The 20015-nt window shown below is 49.7% G+C and overlaps 1 protein-coding gene across 1 annotated transcript; it reads right to left on the reverse strand.

Moving 5' to 3' along the window:
* Positions 1-447: 447 nt before the first annotated feature.
* On the reverse strand, positions 448-19658 carry PLAUR (plasminogen activator, urokinase receptor; the record flags this gene model as incomplete). Its single annotated transcript, XM_080704414.1, has 7 exons — positions 448-701; positions 3715-3861; positions 6583-6717; positions 7217-7366; positions 16096-16236; positions 18148-18258; positions 19604-19658. 7 exons carry the CDS (start codon positions 19656-19658, stop codon positions 448-450), a joined length of 993 nt encoding a protein of 330 aa, XP_080560540.1.
* Positions 19659-20015: the final 357 nt, after the last annotated feature.

Consider the following 20015-nt stretch of genomic DNA (forward strand, 5'->3'; position numbering starts at 1 on the left):
GCCTTTAATTCTAGGAGCCTGCGGAATCCCCCTGCATTCATCCTCTGAAGACAGGCACTGCAGAGAAGGGCAGACCCGGCCTCGTTCACTGGTACAAAAATTTTTATTTACATATAAATAAATAATATGAATATTAGTCGATAATGACAACAATATTAATAGAACCAAGAGCTCTCTATGTGACTTTTCACATTCTCTTCAGTCTCCTTTGCTTCTCAGGACCACTCAGTGAGATAGCTCTTTCAGTGGGATAGATGTTTTGGTGGGACAGATTTTTCGTTGAGATAGATCTTTCGGTGGGATAGATCTTTCGGTGGGATAGATCTTTTGGTAGCCTGGAAAACAGGCCCAGAGAAGACAGGACACTGGCACACAAGTCCACAGGCTGGGAGCCGCGGAAGGGTCAAAGAGGCGCCCTGGAGCCAGCCAGGGAGGTGGGATGGGGACTCAGGTCCAGAGGAGAACACCTCCCCAGAGTCTGATGGCCGTCAGTAGAGTGACAGTGAGGCTGAGGCGGGCAGGGCTGGGCCAGGGGGCGTCCCCGCTGCGGTACTGCACATCTCGGAGCGGGTGGTTACAGCCACTTCCAGGACAGCAGGAGATGTTGAGATGGGTCAGGCTGAAGGCGTCGGCCACATGGGAGCCCTGGCACCAGGACGCGGTGGCGCAGCCTCTCACCGTGATGGTCGGCTTCCCTGGCCCTGTGGAAACAGGAGCCTGAAGTGAGGTCCCTGGGTCCTGGGCCTGAGCCCGGAGCTATCAAGTGGGGGACATGCCACCTTGTGGCTGAGTGCTACCTCCACTGCTACCCGGGGAAAATACTGATTCTCAAAGTGTGGGCCGGGAACCCCCGGGGGTCCCTAAGAACCATTCCGGGCATCTGGGAAGCAAAAATGATTCTCATAAGGCTAAGACACACTTGGCTCCTTTCCAACAGACTGATGCAAAAGCAAGATAAGGATCCAGCTACTTGAAATGGCTTTGGGACACAGTAAAACAATGCCAGTCTTCTCATTACTCTGTGTACGCGTGTGTGTGATCGAACCCGCACCTTTTATTTGTTTGTTTGACTGATTGATTTTGTGGTACTGGGAATGGAACCCAGGGGCGTTTTACCACTAAGTTACACCTCAGTCCTATTTTATTCTTTTATTTTTTTGGTGCTTGGGGTTAAACCCAGGGGATTGTACTTCCAGGCTACACCCTCAGCCCTATTTTTGATTATTTTTTGAAAAAGGGTCTCACTGAGTTGCAAAGGACCTCACTAAGTAGCTGAGGCTGGCTGCGAACCACAATCCTCCTGTTTCAGCCTCCCAAAGGCTGGGATTACAAGGGTTCGCCACCACGCCCGGCTCCGCAAAGGCTATTCTTGAACCTGGCAATCTCCTGTCTCACCCGTCTAAGTACTGGGATTACAAGTGTGCACCACATGCCCGCCTAGCTATACTTGGCTATCTTATTCTTTTATTTTGAAACAGGGCCTCACTAAGTTGCAGGATGCAACCTAGGCCCTTTTAAGGTTTTTTTTTTTTTTTTTGGTACTGGGGATTGAGCTCAGGGATTGATTCTACCTCTGAGCTAGATCCTCAGCCCTATTTTATTTTAAATTTTGAAACAGTCTTACTAAATAGCTGAGGTTCTCACCAAACTGCTGATCCTAGCCTTGAACCCACAATCTTCCTGTCTCAGCCTCCCAAGTACAGGATTTATTAACTTTTTTTTTTTTTTTTTTGGCACTGGAGATTGAACCCAGGGGCATTCTACCTCAGAGTTACACCCCCTAACCCCATTTTATTTTAATTAATTAATTAATTAATTAATTTGTGGTACTGAGAATTGAGCCTGAGGGCATTCTATCTCAGAGCTACACCCATATCCCTATTTCATTTTTATTTTGAAATAGGGTCTCACTAGGTTGAAGAAAGTCTCACTACTTGCTGAGGCTGTTTTACGTGTGTGTGTGTGTGTGTGTGTGTGGTACTGGGGATTGAACTCAGGGGCATTCTACCTCTGAGTTCGTTTCCCCCCCCTCCCCCAGTACTGGAGATGGAACCCAGGGCATTCTACCGCCAAGCTAGACCCCCAGCCCTATTTTTTATTCTTTATTTTGAAACAGGGTCTCACTGAGTTGTAGAAGGCCCCACTAAGTAGCTGAGGCTGGCCGCGAACAGAGATCCTTCTGTCTTACCCTCCAAATGCTGGGATTACAAGCATGCACCACCATGCCCAGCTTAATTTTTTTTTAAAAAACATAATCTTTTTTTTGTTTCTTTTTTTGCAGTACTGGGGATAGAACCCAGGGGCATTCTACCTCCGAGCTACACTCCCTGCCCTATTTTTTATACTTTATTTTTGAAACAGGGTCTCACTAAGTTGTGAAGGGCCTCACTAAGTGGCTGAGGCTGTCGGCGAACCGCGATCCTCCTCTCTCAGCCTCCTGAATGCTTGTAAAAGCGTGCGCCACCACTCCCGGCAAACAGGGTCTTACTAAGTTGCAGAGTACCTCTCTATGTTGCTGAGACTGGCTTTGAACCTACATTCCTCCAGTCTCAGCCTCCCGATTACTGGGATTATGGGTGTGCATCACCACATCCAGCACAGAAGAGAATCTTGAAATCAAAATGTTTGAGAATAAAGCTGGCTGGGCGTGGTGGTGCACACCTGTAATCCCAGTACTTGGGAGGCTAAGACAGGAAGATCACAGGTTCAAGGACAGCTTGAACAAGTAGTGAGACTCTTATCAATCTAGTGAGACCCTGTTTCAAAATAAAATAGCTGGGGGTATAGTTTGGATGTAGAATGCTCCTGGTTTCAATCCCCAGTACCAAAAAATAAAAAACTAAGGCCAGGCATGATGGTGCACACCTATATATATAGTCCTAGTACTTGGGAAGCTGAGACAGGAAGATCACAGGTTCGTTGCCAGCCTCAGCTACTTAGTGAAGCCTTCTGTAACTTAGTGAGACCCTGTTTCAAAATAAAGAATAAGGCGGGGCGTGGTGGTGCACGCTTGTAATCCCTGCGCTTGGGAGGCGGAGACAGGAGAATCGCGTAGGTTCGAAGCCATCCTCTTTGGCTTAAAAGACCCTGTTTCCAAATTTAAAAAAAAAGTATAAAATAGGTCTGGGAGTGTAGCCCGCAGGTAGAGGGTTTCCAGGAACCCCAGCACCACCAAAAAAATAAAAATAAAAATAAAAAAATAAATAAATAAAAATTTAAAAAGTGGGCTGTGGGTGGAGCTCAGAGGTAGAATGCCCCTGGGTTTAATCCCTGGCACCACTAAAAACAAACAAACCACCCAGCCTCAGCAACTTAGACCCTCAGCAACTTGGTGAGACCTGTTTCAAAATAAAAAAAATAAAAAAGGTCTGGGGGTGTAGCTCAGAGGCTGAATGCCCTGGGGTTCAATCCCTAGTGCCCCTCCTCCCCCCAAAAGTTGGAGAACCACTGAACTAGGGAGCCCTTCCCATGAAATTTCCATAGGAAGTCTCGCCCGCCATAGGAAATCACACCCCCAAAGAAGCCCATTCTTCTATGGTAGGAAAGTTCTTTTCCTAATGGACAGGACCTCACTACAGTTTGCATCCTCCTGAAGGTAGTCTAGATTTCTCCATGGATTTTTCCACCAGGTCGAAGTCCAACTAGAAGTCAACCTTTCCGGCAACCTTCTCACCCCCAGGAAGGGTCTCCGCCCCGCCTCCCAAGGAGCCTCACCATTGCTGCCTGTGGCTTCCAGACATTGATTCATGGGGCCTTGGCAGTCGATGAGGGCAGCGTCTTCGGAGGAACATGCACCGGTGCTGTTGCCCTCACAGCTGTAACACTGCAAGCCATTCGGCGGCAGGTTTTGAAGCTCCAGCGCTTAGAAGAGAGACGAAGACCAGGGAGATGAGCACATGGGTCCCGCGTCCTGGAATTTACCCCCCAGACGCTCGGCCCGAGGCGCCACAGAGCCACCTAGCGGTCAGGCTGTGAATTGCACTTTCTTTTGGGGGTGGGTTCCCTTAAGGTTTCTATCAGAAACCCCAATCCTCAGCTCCACATCTGGCCAGGCACAGTGCTGGACCCTGGGTAAGCAACTATGGGCAGAACTGCCCTCTGAGAACTTAAAGTTTAGAGTCACACTGTCCACTACGGGCAGCCCTTGGCCACATGTGGTTGTTTAAGTTTAAATATATATATATATATATATATATATATATATATATATATATATATATATATATATATATATATATATATATAATGTGTCTCAGCCTCCCAAATATTATATTTAATACGAGCCAGGCATGGCGGTGCACGCTTGTAATTCCAGCATTTGGGAGGCTGAGACAGGAGGATCATGGTTCGCAGCCAGCCTCAGCTACTTAGGCCCTTTGCAACTCAGTGAGACCCTATTTCAAAGTAAAGAATCAAAAATAGGGATAGGGGTGTAGCTCGGAGATAGAATGCCCCTGGGTTCCATCCCTAGTACCGCAAAATAAATAAATTAATAAAACAATTAATTAATATTAATTAATAATTATTAATTAATACTATTAATAATTAATATTAAAGTCGGTTCACATTTCAAGTCTTCCATGGTCACATACTAATGGCTACTATATTAGACTGCAGCAATATAGGCTTTCCATCACCATGAAAAGTTCTTTGGGCAGAATACAACAAGGGATATATATTGTAGTGAGGAAGAAGGAGAGTGAAATTTCCTGGAGGAGGATGTTAAAGCTGAGATATCACACCGGGCCTGGTGGCGCACGCTTGTAATCCTAGGACTTGGGAGGCTGAGATAGAAGGATCAAGGATTCTCCGCCAGCCTCAGCTACTTAGTGAGGCCTTCGGCAATTTAGTGAGAGAGACACCCTGTTTCAAAATAAAGAATAAAAAGGGGTGTACCTCAGAAGTAGAATGCGCCTGGGTTTAATCCCCAGTACCGCAAAAAAAAAAAAAAAAAAAAAGAAAGAAAAGAAAAGAAAAAGAAAAGAAAAGAAAAGAAAAGAAAAAGAAAGCTGAGGCCAGGCGTGGTAACACAATCTTGGCTTGTTCTAAGTCTGGTCTAAGGCTGGCTTAGAAGCTGCGATCCTCCCGCCTCAGCCTCCCAAGTACTGGGATTACAAACTTGTGCTACCACACCCGGCTTGTGGCTGGGAAATTGTAGATAACAAATGAAGACCATGATGTGGACAGGCGCAGGATAACCTGGGCTCCGGCACGGCCTTTGGATCTGATTCTAAGAGCAAGGGGAGGAAGGTATGGTGGCATGCAGCGGTCACCCCAGTTCTTGGAAGGCTGAGATAAAATCATCAGATGTGAGAGCAGGCTCTGCAACTTAGCAAGACCCTCGGCAACTTAGTAAGACCGTTTCAAAATTTAAAAAAGAGAGCCGGGCGTGGTGGCGCACGCTTGTAATTCCAGCATTCGGGAGGCTGAGACCTGGAGGATCGCGCGGTTCGCGGACAACCTCAGCTGCTTAGTGAGGCCCTCTGCAACTCAGTGAGACCCAGTTTCAAAATAAAGAATAAAAAATAGGGCAGGGGGTGTAGCTTAGAGGTCAAATGCCCCTGGGTTCCATCCCCAGATTCCCCCCAAAAAAATTTTTTTTAAAGAGGCTGGGTGTGGTGGCCCATGCCGGTAATCATAATACGTGGGAGGCTATCGGTGGACCACTGGTTTGAGAACAGCCTCAGCAAGTAGTGGGACTCATCAACCTAGCAAGATCGTATTTCAAAATAAAAAAAATAAATAAAGAGCGCTGGGTGTGTTGCTTGGAGGGAGATGCATCTGGGTTCAATCTCCACTACCATAATCAATCAATCAATCAATGGAAGGGAGAGTCACTGAAGTGCTCGGGGAAGGAGTGTGACATGACCAGGTTTACATTTTTGAAAAATCACTCTGCTGGGCATGCCCCTGGGTTCAACCCCCTCCTCTACCAATAAATAAGTAACAAAATAAAAAGATGAAAAGGGCCGGCAGTGTAGCTCAAAGGTAGAACACTCCTGAGTTCAATCTCCAGTACCAAATAAAATAAAATAAAACAAAACAGACACAAACAAATAAAATAAGTAGCTCAATGGTAGGTGAGCCCCTGGGTTCAATCCCCAGTACTGCCAAAAAAAAAAAAAAAAAAAAAAGGAAAACCCCTACTCTTTATTTTACTTATTTATTTTTTGTGGTACTGGGGGCAGAACCCAGGGGCATTCTACCTTTGAGCTACACCCATAGCCCTATATTTTATTCTTTATTTTGAAACAGGGTCTCACTGAATTGCAGAGAGCCTCACTAAGGAGCTGAGGCTGTCCTCGAAACGCCATCCTCCGCTCTCAGCCTCCCAAATGCTGGGGCTACAAGCGTGAAGCCACCACGCCCGGCTAAACCCCTACCCTTGCTGCTGTGTTCAGCCTGGGCTGTAGAGAGGCAGGAGAAGGATTCCAGAGAGAGCAGGAGGCGGGAAGCCCAGGTCCCAGGGAGCGAGTGTGGTTTCACGGAATTCCCTGGCAGTCCTGGTCTGAGGAAAGGCTTGGGGGGAAGAAGTGGGTCGCACTTTGCAGAAGGGCTCCCGCAGACCCCCCTGCCGCGTACCTGGGCCCCTGTTGCATTTGGTGGTGTTACAACACTGCAGGAAGTGGAAGCTGTGGTTGTTGTGGAAGCCGGTGGGGCCCGGGCAGCCCGGAAGGTAGCCGCAGCCCCGGGAGTGTTGTTCATCCCTTCTGCTGCCTACGGGGCGAGGAGAGAGGTCAGGGGCCACGTCGCAGGTGAGAGCCAGTCACTGGGTTTCCCCGCTGCAGCAGGCGTTCGGCTATTCTCTGCTTCTGCCTTTATCCTGGGACCCTTGTTTTACTTAGGGTAGCCATAGACTCCCCGGGTAGAGGCATGTGATCAGGTTCTGGCCAATGTGATATAAACAGAAGTGGTTTATGGAACTTCCAGAAAGAGGAGTGCCTCTTTTGTTTTGCCCCTTCTTTCTGCCTGCCTTCCTCTTTCCTGGAACTTGGACATGAGACCTGGAGTTCTGGCAGCCCGGTTGGGCTATGAGGCAGTCTTGAGAATGAAAGTAATGTGTAAGAAATAAAGAAGCATCTGGGTTCCTGGTGACCTTGAACCTGTTCCAGCGACCCTAGACGACCTACCACAGGACGTCTGTGGTGAGAGAATTCACCCCTGTTGCCTGGGGTCTCTGTGGAGTGCAGCCTGGGGAGGAGCAAGCAGGACTGACCTTGGAGGCTGCGGGTCACCACCTCCACGCACTGCTCCCAGGGGTGGCGGCACTGCAGACTCTGCTCCCGGCCCCTCTGGCAGCTCATGTCTGACGAGGTGCAGGAGACACACTCGAGGTAGCGGCTGTAGGGGAAGGCGAGTGCCCGGCCTGTGGAAGAGGGGCGAGGCGGTGAGCCTCCGTAGGCTGAGTCCTGGAGCTCCAGCCCCGGAGCGCTCACCTCAGCATCAGGCCCTCCTCGGTCCACCCTGCCCCAGCCGCTCGAGCCCTGCCCACCCAGAATCTTTCTGATCCACCCCATCCCTTCCAGCCCCGAGTCCACCCAGCTTAGCTCGCCTTCAGCCCCAGCTTCCTCCCTCCGGTTCCTGCCCTTGCCCTCAACACCCTCCCCTCCTGCGCGTTCCCACACGATGTGCCTGATACTCCCGCCTGAACCCTGTCCACTGTTCAGAAGCCCTCCATGGCGCCGGGCGTGGTGGCGCACGCTTGTAATCCCCGCGCTTGGGAGGCAGAGACAGGAGGATCGCGCAGGTTCGAAGCCAGCCGCGCGCGCTGGCTTAGGAGACCCTGTTTCCAAATAAAAATGTAAAAATAGGTCTGGGAGTGTAGCCCGGAGATAGAAGGGCTTCCAGGAACCCCAGTACCACCAAAAAAAAAAAAAAAAAAAAAAAAAAAAAGAAGCCCTCCATGGCTCCCTGTCACACTTAGGATAAAATCCAAGACTAGGAAAGTGGCATTCAAGGCCCATTAGAGACTGGGTCCTGCTGTACCTCCCCACTGGCCCTCAGACTCCACACCTGCTGACCTCCCACAGTCCCCAAGGACACGTGCTTCCCTGTGTTACGTTGGGGGACCTGCCCCGGGGACCCTGTTGGGCTCCCGTGTGAGAGAGAGGTAACTGCAGGTTCTTGTTCTGAACTAGGTATAGATAAAACACTAGTCCGAACTCTTGCTGAAACTTAAATGAGTTTGTTATTACAAAGATAGAAAGATAGAATATAGTTTAATACAGCCCTATACTATCCCTAGCCTGAGATAGTATAGGGGGGTGAGTTGAAAAGAAGTCACGGAAGATTCCTGGATACAGAGTATTTTATAACCAGTCTTCTGACCTGACTAGATCCGCCCTTTCTCCTGGGGCAGATCTTTTGATATGGAGATTCCTCCCTGTAGACTTGTGTCTTCTCCGGCACAGACCCCAGGCTTTTTGTTACACTCCAAAATGTGTTAAGTTGCTTATCAGGAGTCTAGGATCCCCCTACAGTCCTTGAGGAAATTCACTTCTCTTAGAAATGTAAAAAGACCCTAGGCTTTTGGGATTCTTCTATTCTCTTGCTAATTACCCTTGGTTTTTTTTTTTTTTTTTTTTTTTGTGGTACTGGGGTTCCTGCAAGCCCTTCTACCTCCGGGCTACACTCCCAGACCTATTTTATATTTTTGAAACAGGGTCTCTTACGCCAGCGCGGCTGGCTTCCAACCTGCGCGATCCTCCTGTCTCTGCCTCCCAAGCGCGGGGATTACAAGCGTGCGCCACCACGCCCGGCTGTGTTTCTTGTTTTTTTTTTTTTTTAACTATCGAAGATATATTTTGAAAATTGAAAATATTTCCCAATACTGGTTACATTAATACTTTTTTTTGTGGGTATGCGGATGGAACCCAGGGACATTTGACCTCTGAGCTACACCCCCTGCCCTATTTTTTATTCTTTATTTTGAAACAGGGTCTCACTGAGTTGCGAAGGGCCTCACTAAGTAGCTGAGGCTGTCCGCAAACCGTGACCCTCCAGCCTCAGCCTCCTGAATGCTGGATTACAAGCATGCGCCACCATACCTGGCTACATTAATACATTTTGATGCCTCTTCTCAATACTGGTACACCAGCATCGGCATGGCCACTGCCTTCATCCAGAAAAGCACTCCCCTGCTTCCTACTTGCCTTAATTTCCACTCATTCTTCAGGGGTCATCTCCAATCTCGCCTCCCCAGCGAGCCCCTCTGACTCACAGGGCTAGGTGAGGTCTTCCCTTTGGGCCCCCCAGCTCCCTCCATCGCAGCCCTGCCCGCTCTGGGTCATCACTCTCTGGTGATGTCTGTCTCCCCCCTAGACTGTGAGCTCCTGAGGGCAGGACCAGGATTGCCCTGGCCACTGCTGTATCCCAGCAACACCCAGCGGAGGAGGACCAGGGCTAGAGAAGATAGTTAATAAATACTGTTAAATGAATGGATGAATTAGCCAGGTGTGGTGGCACACACCTGTAATCCCAGTACATGGGAGGCTGAGACAGGAGGACAGCAGGTGTGAGGCCAGCCTCAGCAACTTAGACCTTATTTCAAATAAAAAAAAAAAATAAAAGAAAGGGCTAGAGGTATGGCTGGAAGGTAGAATGCCCATCCAAAAAAAGAAAAAAAAAAAAAAGACATCGCCTTTCCCTTTCTTTCTTTCTTCCCTTTCTTTCTTTCTTCTTTTCTTTTTTTTCTTTCTTTCTTTTTTTGGTGGGTCTGGGGATAGAACCCAGGGTCATTCTACTTCCAAGCTACACCCCCTGTCCTATTTTTATTCTTTTTATTTTGAAACAGGGTCTCACTGAGTTGCAGAGGGCCTCACTAAGGAGCTGAGGCTGTCCGCGAACCGCGATCCTCCGGTCTCAGACTCCCGAATGCTGGGATTACAAGTGTGCGCCGCCACGCTTGTTTTCCTTCTCTTTCTCTCACTGCTCTTTCTGGTGGGGGCTAGCTGCCATCGTGTGTGTGTGTGTGTGTGTGTGTGTGTGTGTGTGTGTGTGTGTGTGTGTGTCTTGTTCCTGCATTTGTTTGCAGTACTGGAGATGGACACAGGGGGCGCACTACCACCAAGCTACACTTTCAGCCCTTTTTGAGACAAGGTCTCACCAAATTGTGAATGCTGGCCTAGGACTTGGGATCTTCCTGCCCCAGCCTCCAGCAGGCACATGCCACCATGCCTGTGCCAGCTGCCATATTGTAAGGACTCTCCAGCAGCACCATGGAGAGTTCTATGTGGTTGGGAACCAAGGCCTTGAGGCCTTTGCCAAGGCCGTGAGAGGCTGGGAGCCTTGGGATAACTACCGCCCTTGCTGACAGCTTGACTGGAAGCCCAGGAAAGACCCCCGAGCCAGCCATTCTGGGAGCTTTTTTTTTTTTGGTACTGGGGTTGAACCCAATGGCATTCTTCTCCATTTTTTTACTTTGAAATAGGAATTTGCTAAGTTGCTAAGAGTTTCGCTAAGTTGCTGAGGCTGGCCTTGAACCTGTGATCCTCCTGCCTCGGCCTCCCATGTACTAGGATCACAGGTGTGCACCACCAAGCCCAGCACTCCAGGACTGTTGTCCTCCAGATACTTTGTGAAATAATAGCTGGCTATTTTTTGTTTGTTTCAGGCTTGTGGCAGCATGTAATACAGCAAGAAACAACCTGTTCACAGCCAAATGGCCTGAGAGGTCAGAGCCACACTTGATTGATCCATGGTGACTTTGCCTTTCATACAGACCTTCCTGCCCAGGCCAACTGGATCGGTAACTTTTCCCTGGAAACACCAGATCTGTCCTCTGCCCAGGCCTTGGCTTAGGCCGTTGCTCAGCCTGGCAGGCGCTTCCTCCTGACCCAAGATATCCCAGCTGAGTCTGGGCCAAGACTTAAAGGAGAGAAAATCGTTCCAGCCAAGGCTCTCTGCTGGCAGGCTGGCTGTGATTTGGTGACTCATTGGCATCCCCAGCCAAATAATCTTCCTCAAACAAAAATACCTAAAAGGCCAACAACCCTTGTGTGTGTGGTACTGGGGATTGAACCCAGGGGCATTCTACCTCCTAGCTGCATGGCCAGCCCTCTTTATTTAGTTATTTATTTTGAAATAGGCTCTCACAACATTGCTGAGGGCCAGGCTAAGTTGCTGAGGCTGACCTCGAACTTGTGATCCTCCTGTCTCAGCCTCCCAAGTACTAGGATTACAGCCACGTGCAACCATGCCCGGCTCCTCTCTTTTCTTGAATAAACCGATCACAGCGATTTTAAAGTTCCTCGAGTAATAATCCCAGTATCTGAATCACCATGAATCTGTTTCTGTTGTTTGATTTTTCTTTTGGTTTCTGCTCAATTGGTTCTTTTCATTTTCTCAGGAAAGTCTTTATTCGATACCAGACATTATAGATGAAAAATTTAAAGGTTCTAAATGATGTTATCTTCCAAAGATGGTCAGGTTTTCTTCCTGTTAAGGGTTGGCTCGGGCTTTGTGTGTTTGGAGAGGCACTAGGAATTGATACCAAGGTTATTCTACCTTTGAGCTACACACCCCTCAGTTCTATTTGATTATTTTTTATTTAAAAATTTTTCTTTTGGAACAGGGTGTGGTGGCACATGCTTATCATTCCAGAACTTGGGAGACTGAGATAAGAGGGTCGCAGGTTTGAAGTCAACCTGGGCAACTTAGTGAGACCCTGTTTCCAAATAAAAAATACAGCCGGGCGTGGTGGCGCACGCTTGTAATCCCCGTGCTTGGGAGGCTGAGACAGGAGGATCGCGCAGGTTCGAAGCCAGCGTCAGCTGGCTTAAGAGACCAGGTCTGAGAGTGCAGTCTGGAGGTAGAAGGCCCCTGAGTTCCATCCCCAGTACCCCCCCCCACACACACACACAGAAAACAAACAAAACAATACAATACAATAGGGCTGGATATATAGCCCGGGGGTAGAAGGCTAGGTTTTTAACCCCAGTACTATAACAGAAAAACAGAGAGAGACAAAGAATGAAAACAGGTCTTGCTATGTTGCTAAGAGTTTTACTACATTGCTGAGGCTGTTTTCTTTCTTTTTTTTTTTTTTTTTTTGAGAGTCTGGGGATGGAACCCAGGGGCATCCCCCTCTCTTTCTCTTTCTCTCTCATCTCCTCCTCTCTCTCTCTCTCTTACACACACACACACTGAAGTTACAGGCATTCAACGCCACACATGACTAAATGAGGCTTTTTTTGGGAGTGGGGGAGGGTCCTGGAGATTGAACCCAGGGGCATTCTATTTTCAAGCTACACTCCCAGCCCTATTTCTTCCTTTTCCTTTTTCTTTTCTTTCCTCCTTTCTTTCTTCCCTCCCTCCTTTCTCTCTTTCTTTCTCTCTCTTTCTTTCTCTCTCTCTCTCTTTCTTTCTTTCTTTCTTTCTTTCTTTCTTTCTTCCTTCCTTCCTTCCTTCCTTCCTTCCTTTTTCTTTTTCTTTCTATTTTCTGTACTAGGGATGGAACCCGGGGCATTCTACCTCCAAGCTACACTGCCAGCCCTATTTTTTATTCTTTATTTTGAGACAGGGTCTCACTGAGTTGCAAAGGGCCTCACTAAGTAGCTGAGGCTGGTTGTGAACCTGGATTCTCCTGTCTCAGGCTCCCAAATGCTGGGATTACAAGCGTGTGTCACCATGCCGGGCTTCCTTTTACTTTTCTTTTCTTTTCTTTTTTTTTTTTTTGCAGGTCTGGGGTTGGAACCCAGAATCATCTGACCTCCGAGCTACACCCCCTGCCCTGTTTTTTATTCTTTACTTAGAAACCGGGTCTCACTAAGTTGCAGAGGGCCTCACTTAGTAGCTGAGGCTGTCTGCGAACTGCGATCCTACGGTCTCAGCCTCCCGAATGCTGAGATTATAAGTGTGTGCCACCACGCCTGGCTTTCTTTTACTTTTTGAATATGGCTACTAAAACATCTAAAATGACCCATGTGGCTTCTCTTTTGTTTTACTGGACAGAGCCTTCTGAGCCACACCTGCTCCCTCGCCTTGCGGCACTGGGGACTGAACCTAGAGGCATTCTACCACAAGCTACACCCCAAACCCTATTTATTTATTTATTTATTTATTTATTTATGAGACAGGATTTAAGTTGCTGATTCTTGCTATTTTGCTGAGGCTGACCGCGAACATGTGATCCTCCTGTCTCAGCCTCCCAAATACTGGGATTACAAGTGCGTGCCACCATGCCAGGCTTGAACTGGGCTTTTATTATTTTTATTTTTAAATTTTTTTTTGGTGGTACTGGGGGTGGAACCCAGAGGCTTTCTACCACTGGGCTATACTCTCAGACCTGTTTTTTAACATTTTATTTGGAAACAGGGTCTCACTAAGTTGCTGAGAGCCTCACTCAGTAGCTGGGGCTGGCTTCGAACCTGTGGGATTCTCCTGTCTCCGCCTCCCAAGCACGAGGATCACAAGCGTGTGCCACCACGCCCGGCTGAACTGGGCTTTTAAAGGGCTAGTCCACTTCAACTTGCCCTGAAGCCTAGGGTGAGGTCTCAGAGGGATGTCCAGGGAGATTTCCAAGACCTCTCCAGCTTGGCATCTCATCCGCCCTAACATTCCGTGTCTGCTGCAAGCCTGGCTCTGTTCTGTGTCTCCCAAGCTACTATTTTCTGCTGAGTTTCTTGAAGTCTCACCCTACACATGCACAGCTTGCCAATGGCTTCAGGGAAACATATCTACAGATTTGGGGACTCCCTTCTCTGTGGCCCCATCTATTCTAAGATTATACCTCTCGTTTCCCAGACACTCTGGCAGTCCCACACCCCATACTGCCTTCTCAGTCTAGCGACTCTGTCTCTGCGCGGGCTCTATTTCCCCTGAATTGGAAAGCGCGCTCAGGGGGAAAGCCAGGTGGTCTGCGAAACTCAACTTCTTTACTTCCCTTGCCTCAAAGTTTGTAGAGCATCGCGCTCCTCCCCCTGCCGGATGTTCTCCACTGACTGAAGATCATCGTCAGAGCCGGCAGCGGCAGAGGGTTACTCTCCCACAAGTGACTCCATCAGGACCAGGACTGTCTCCTCCAAACACGCTGCCGGGCACTAAGGCCCGCTCAGTTACCTGCTGAAGAGCCTTCCAAGCTGGGCGTGGTGGCGCACGCTTGTAATCCCCGCGCCTGGGAGGCTGAGACAGGAGGATCGCGCGGGTTCGAAGCCAGCCTCAGCTACTTAGTGAGGCTTTCAGCAATTTAGTGAGACCCTGTTTCCAAATAAAATATAAAATAGGTCTGAGAGTATAGCCTGGAGGTAGAAAGCCTCTGGGTTCCACCCCCAGTACCACTAAAAATAAATAAATAAATAAATAAATATAAAGCGCCTTCCATCTGACCACTCCGCTTCCTCTGACACCTTCATCTGGCATCCTCTTCCCCTGCACAGCCTCTCCCACCTCCTCATCTACTCTCGCTTCCCGCCAATCTGTCCACCATCCTGAGGGCAGAATAATTTGTTCAAAACATAAATGTGCTTAGCCAGGTGTGGGCACATGCCTATAATCCCAGTACTTGGGAGGCTGAGACAGAAGGATCATAGGTTTGAGCTCAGCCTCGGCAGTTTAGCAAGACCCTGTTTCCGAAAAAAAATGGGGTGCAGAATGCCCCCGGGTTCAATTTCTAGTACTACCACAAACAAACAAACAAGCCAAAAATGAATAAAATGATTAATAAAATGGGTGTGGTGATGCACACCTGTAATCCCAGTCTTTGGAAGGCTGAGATAGGGGCGTCGCAGGTTTGAAGACAGCTTTAGCAAGGTAGCTAGACTCTCAGCACCCTAGCAAAACCTTGTTTATTGTTTTTATTTATTTTTTTTTTGCAGTACTGGGGATGGAACCGAGGGGCATTCAACCTCTGAGCTACACCTCCACCCCCAGCCCTATTTTTTAATTCTTTATTTTGAAACAAAATATCACTGAGTTGCTAGCTGAGACTGTCCTCAAACCATGATCCTCTGGTCTTAGCTTCCCAAATGCTGGGATTAAAAGCGTGCGCCACCATGCCTGGCTTAGGACCTTGTTTTAAAACAATAAATACAAAAGGCCAGTGGTGTAGCTCAGAGGTAGCATACCCCAGGGGTCTATTCTTAGTACTACTACTACTACTACTACTACTACTACTACTACTACTACTGATGATAGTAATAGTAAAGGAAATAAATATGCTTGACACCTGTAATCCTAGGATTTGGGAGGTGGGAGGCTGAGATAGGAAAATAGTAGATTAGAGGCCAGCTTCAGTAAATTAGCAAGGCCTTCTTTCCAAACAAAAAATAAAACTGGGCTGGGGGTATAGCTCAGATACAAAATGCCCCTGGGCTCAATCCCCTGTTAGGGGCAAATATTAATATTGCATTTTATACATGACAGTCACCTGTGCCGAGCCTATGGCCTGGGATGACCTTCTAATCGGAAGTGGGTTTGGGGATAGTTTGAGATGAGAATGGGGTTGTGGCTGGGCTGGACACAGTGGAGTTGGATGGTGAATGGATTAAAGAATGGAGTCTGAGCAGCGTGTGGTGGTGCACGCTGGTAATCCCAGCATTTGGGAGGCTGAGACAGGAGGATCATGGTTCACAGACAGCCTCAGCTACTTAGTGAGGCCCTCTGCAACTCAGTGTGACCTTGTTTCAAAAATAAAGAATAAAAAATAGGGCTGGGGGTGTAGCTCGGAGGTAGAATGCCCCTGGGTTCCACCCTCAGTACTGCAGAAGGAAAGAAAGAAAGAAAGAAAGAAAGAAAGAAAGAAAGAAAGCAAGCCAGCCAGGCATGGTGGCGCACGCTTGTAATCCCTGCGCTTGGGAGGCTGAGACAAGAGGATCGCACAGGTTCGAAGCCAGCCTCGGCTACTTAGTGAGACCCTGTTTCCAAATAAAATATAAAATAGGTCTTGGAGTATAGCCCGGAGGTAGAAAGCCTCTGGGTTCCACCCCTAGTACCACCAGAAAGAAAGAAAGAAAGAAAGAAAGAAAGAAAGAAAGAAAGAAAGAAAGAAAGAAAGAAGCAAGCAGTTGGGGTGGCGCATAGTCTGGGACAGGGTGGTGGGGATAATGAGGCTGTGCTGGGGACAGCTGGGGCTGGGGACGGCGAGGGCTACCTACTCACCAGGTTTGGGCTGGTTGCACAAGTCATGCCCGCACATGGTCTCTGTGAGGCTGATGATCTGATTGCCCATCCGATAGCTCATGGTCCTGTTGGTTTTCTCTGGGTGGGTGCAGCCTCTCTCCACCACCTCCAGCCATTCTCCTGTAAGGAAGGCGTCCTTAGTGCTCCACGGCCCCTCCCGGGCCCGACCAGCTTCTGACGTGCCTGGTCCCATGGCCACCCGCTCCCAGGGCTGACCCCTGAGAAGCCACTCTTCTTGTTTGGGTTCAACGCTGATATTTCTGGAGTTACCCCCAGCCTGTGCCGCCCCATCTCCCCCACATGAGGAGCCAATTCTTTCTCTCTCTCTCTTTTGTGATACTCAGGAAGTGAACCCGGGGCGTTCTTCCTAGCCCTTTTTAATTTTTGTTTTGAAACTGGTCTTGGTAGATTGCTGAGTCTCACTCCATTGCTCAAGCTATCCTCAAATCTGTGATCCTCCAGTCTCAGCCTCCCAAGTACTGGGGTTACAGGTATGTGCCACGATGACTACTGAGCCCATACTCTCTTAATGACGCGATCCCTGGGACTTTCTGGATCCATTTACCCCTTGTCTCCTCCTATCCCCAACCCAAATTTAGTGATCTCAGCAGGAAGACACCTCTAATAATAATTTTTTTTTTTTTTGTCTGTGGAGATAGGGTCTTACTAGGTTGCTGCAAGTCTTGCTAAATTACTGAGGCTGTCCTTGAACCTGCAATTATCCTGTCTCAGCCTTCTAAGTACTGGGATTATAGGTGTGTGCCACCATGCCCAGCTCATTTTGCTACATCTGTTTCAGATAGCTATATTTTCTTCATGGTACTGGGGGATGAATCCAAGGTCTTGCAAATGCTAGGCAGGTGCTCTACCATTGAGCTACACACCCAGACCTTTATATTTTATTCTATTTTATTTTATTGTGGTGTGTGTGTGTGTGTGTGTGTGTCTGCAGATGGAACCCAGGAGCATTCAACCGCCGAGCTATACCCCCTGCCCTACTTTTTATTCTTTATTTTGAAACCGGGTCTCACTGAGTTGCAGAGGGCCTCACTAAGTAGCTGAGGCTGTCTGAGAACTGCCATCCTCCGGTCTCAGCCTCCCGAATGCTGGGAGTACAAGCGTGCGCTACCACGCCCGGCCAGTAGTTCTAATTCTTCATATGCAGAACAATATGAACTATTGTTTTAAAAGCTCACGTGAAACTGTGTCATATTTTGCAACTTTTTCCCTCTTAACCTAATGGTTTTGAGATGCAGCCATACTGATACTTGCCGCGTAGCATTCTATTATGTGATTATACCATAATGTCTCTCCTCTGCTGTGCACGGACTTGAGGTTGTTCCTGATTTTGCATATCACAGTCACTGCCACTAAGAAATCCTCACACAGGTGTTCCTGTGCATATGTGGCCAAAGCCTCTGGAATCTCCACATTCCTAAGAGTTGAATTGCTGCCTACTATGGGGTAGATGAATCTTCATTTGTACCAAATCTTGACAAACTGGACCAACCCCCGACACAGACACACACATCACCACCACCACGGGGTCTGCATCCCCACATTCCAACCAATCTGTGTATTGTCAATATTTTATTTTATTTTTGGAATGGAACCTAAGGCCTTGCACATGCTAAGAGTATGCGCTCCACTGAGCTACACCATCAGCCACTACTGTCCAAGACTGTTATTTATTGTTATTTATTGTGTGTGTGGTACTGGGGGTGGAAACTAGAGGCTTTCTACCTTCAAGCTATATTCCCAGCCCTATTTTATATTTTACTTGGAAACAGGGTCTCACTAAGTTGCTGAGAGCCTCAATAAGTAGCTGAGGCTGGCTTCGAACCTGCGCGATCCTCCTGTCGCAGCCTCCCAAGCGCGGGATTACAAGCGTCACCACGCCCGGCTCTCTGTTCAAGTTTTAAATGCTTGCCAATCTTGTGGGTGTAAAACGGAGTGCCCCAACACTCCTCCCTTGCTAACTCCTGGGGAGAGACGTTTTCTTGGTTTCCTCCGCTGGGGAAGGGAGCTCACCTTCCCAGATGTTTAGGACTGTGGTCCTGCAGAGGTCCTGGCCAAGGGCGCACTCTTCCACCTGGCAGTGCCCGTTTCTCTCACACCTCATGCATCGCAGTCCCCAGGAGGCTGAGGGAAGGGAGGGAGGAGAGGGAAAGGAGAGGTGGTTACACCCGGGATCTGCCTGCCTCTTGTCTCCTCACACCCCGCAATACGCGGCCCATCTTCAGGCCCAGTCCACTCAGATTTGTGCTTCACGTTCCACTGCCCCTCTGTTTTAACACGTAATTCCATCTCGAAGGTTTTGTTTTTGTTTTAATTTTGTGGTCCTGGGTATTGAACCCGGGAGCATTTTACCTTCGAGCTTTTTACCCCCAGCCCTATTTTATATTTTTATTTTGCAACACTACATTGCTGGGGCCGGCCACCAATTTGTGATTCTCCAGTCTCAGGCTCCGAAATCCAAGGAGTACAGGCCAGAGCCAACGTGCCTGGTGTCTTTCTGAAATTGTAAACCCAGCTCCTCAGCCCTCTGGAGATAATATCCCAGCTAATCTAATCTCCCTTGAGATTCTAAGTCTCCGCCCCTAGCCCCGCCCCAACGTTCCAGCCCCGCCCACAAGCTCACCCAACGTCCTGTCTCCGCCCCTAGCCCCTCCCATGCGCTCAGGCCACGCCCCTGACTCCTCCCCGACTCTGCAGCCCCACCCTCCAGACACAGTACTTAGGTTTAGCCTCGCTCTTTGGCTCCGCCCCACGCGGAGGCCCCGCCCACATCCCCTCCCCGCCGTCCCAGCCCCGCCCTCCGGACCCCTATTTAGGCTTTAGCCCCGCCCCGAGCCCCTCCTTCTCCACCCACGTCCTCTCGGCGGTTCCAGCCAGGTCCGCTCTCCACCCCGAGGCTTCCCGGACGTCTGCTTCCATCCCCAGATCCTGGGTTCATTACTCACGGGCCTCCCGCGGTCCGCCCGCCCCGCCGCGCCCGGACCTGACTCAGGCCCTTCTCAAGTCCATTCATTCGCTCACACTTTCCGGGGGAAGCGGGCGCGGCGGGGGGGAGTAGTGAAAGGGAGGTGTCCTCCAGGGTCCTCCAGGGACGGCCCGCCCGGCACCGGGCCGAGTCAAGGGGGCGCGGGCCTCCCTGGTCTCAAGGGAGGGGGCGCAGAGGCGAGCGCGCCTTGGGCAAGAACTGGCGGCCACCCCGGGAGTCACCAGCCTCCACCTGGGCCCGGCCGAGCTGCTCGTCCCCGTGCGCCCCCCCCCCCCTCGGCGTGCAACTGAGCCGGGCGCCGGGGAGGGCGCCGCCGCCCCGAGCTCCCGACCTTGCTGGGTGCCGAGCACACATGCAGGGTGCGGTGCCACCGGGACTACAGCTGTCGATGGCCCGAGAGGCGCCGGCAGCTGAGCCCCGCGGCCCGGGCCCCGGGAGGCTGTCCGCCCCCTGCCCGCCCCCCCCCCTCCGGCCGGCCCCTACCTGGGATGCAGCAAGCCAGCATTAGTAGCCCTGGGCACAGCAGCGGGCGGCCCATGCTCGGGCTCCGGCTCCCTCCTGCACCTCTTCTGAGTCTGAGCCCGGGAAGGAGAGTTTTGTGGCCCCGGGAACTCCTCCCAGAGGTTTTGCTAAGGAGCCAGTCAGCAGCAGATGCGTTAACACCCCTCACCCCCCTCCCCACAAAACTTCCTGTCCCGGGGCGAGGCCAGAGGGTTGTGTGCGTGTGTGTGTGTGTGTGTGTGGGGGGGGTTTGCTGATTCGTACGTGTTCACAGCTCTGTCATCAAACTGTTCAAATTCTAGTTCTCTTTCTTCCTGCTTGGGACCTTGGGTGGGACTTTGCCGGGAGGCAGAATGAGGTTTAAAATTTGTCACCAAGGGAGACTGAATGTGGT

This window comes from Muscardinus avellanarius (assembly GCF_963383645.1).
Source record: "Muscardinus avellanarius genome assembly, chromosome: 10".
In the NCBI taxonomy this organism is placed as follows: domain Eukaryota; kingdom Metazoa; phylum Chordata; class Mammalia; order Rodentia; family Gliridae; genus Muscardinus; species Muscardinus avellanarius.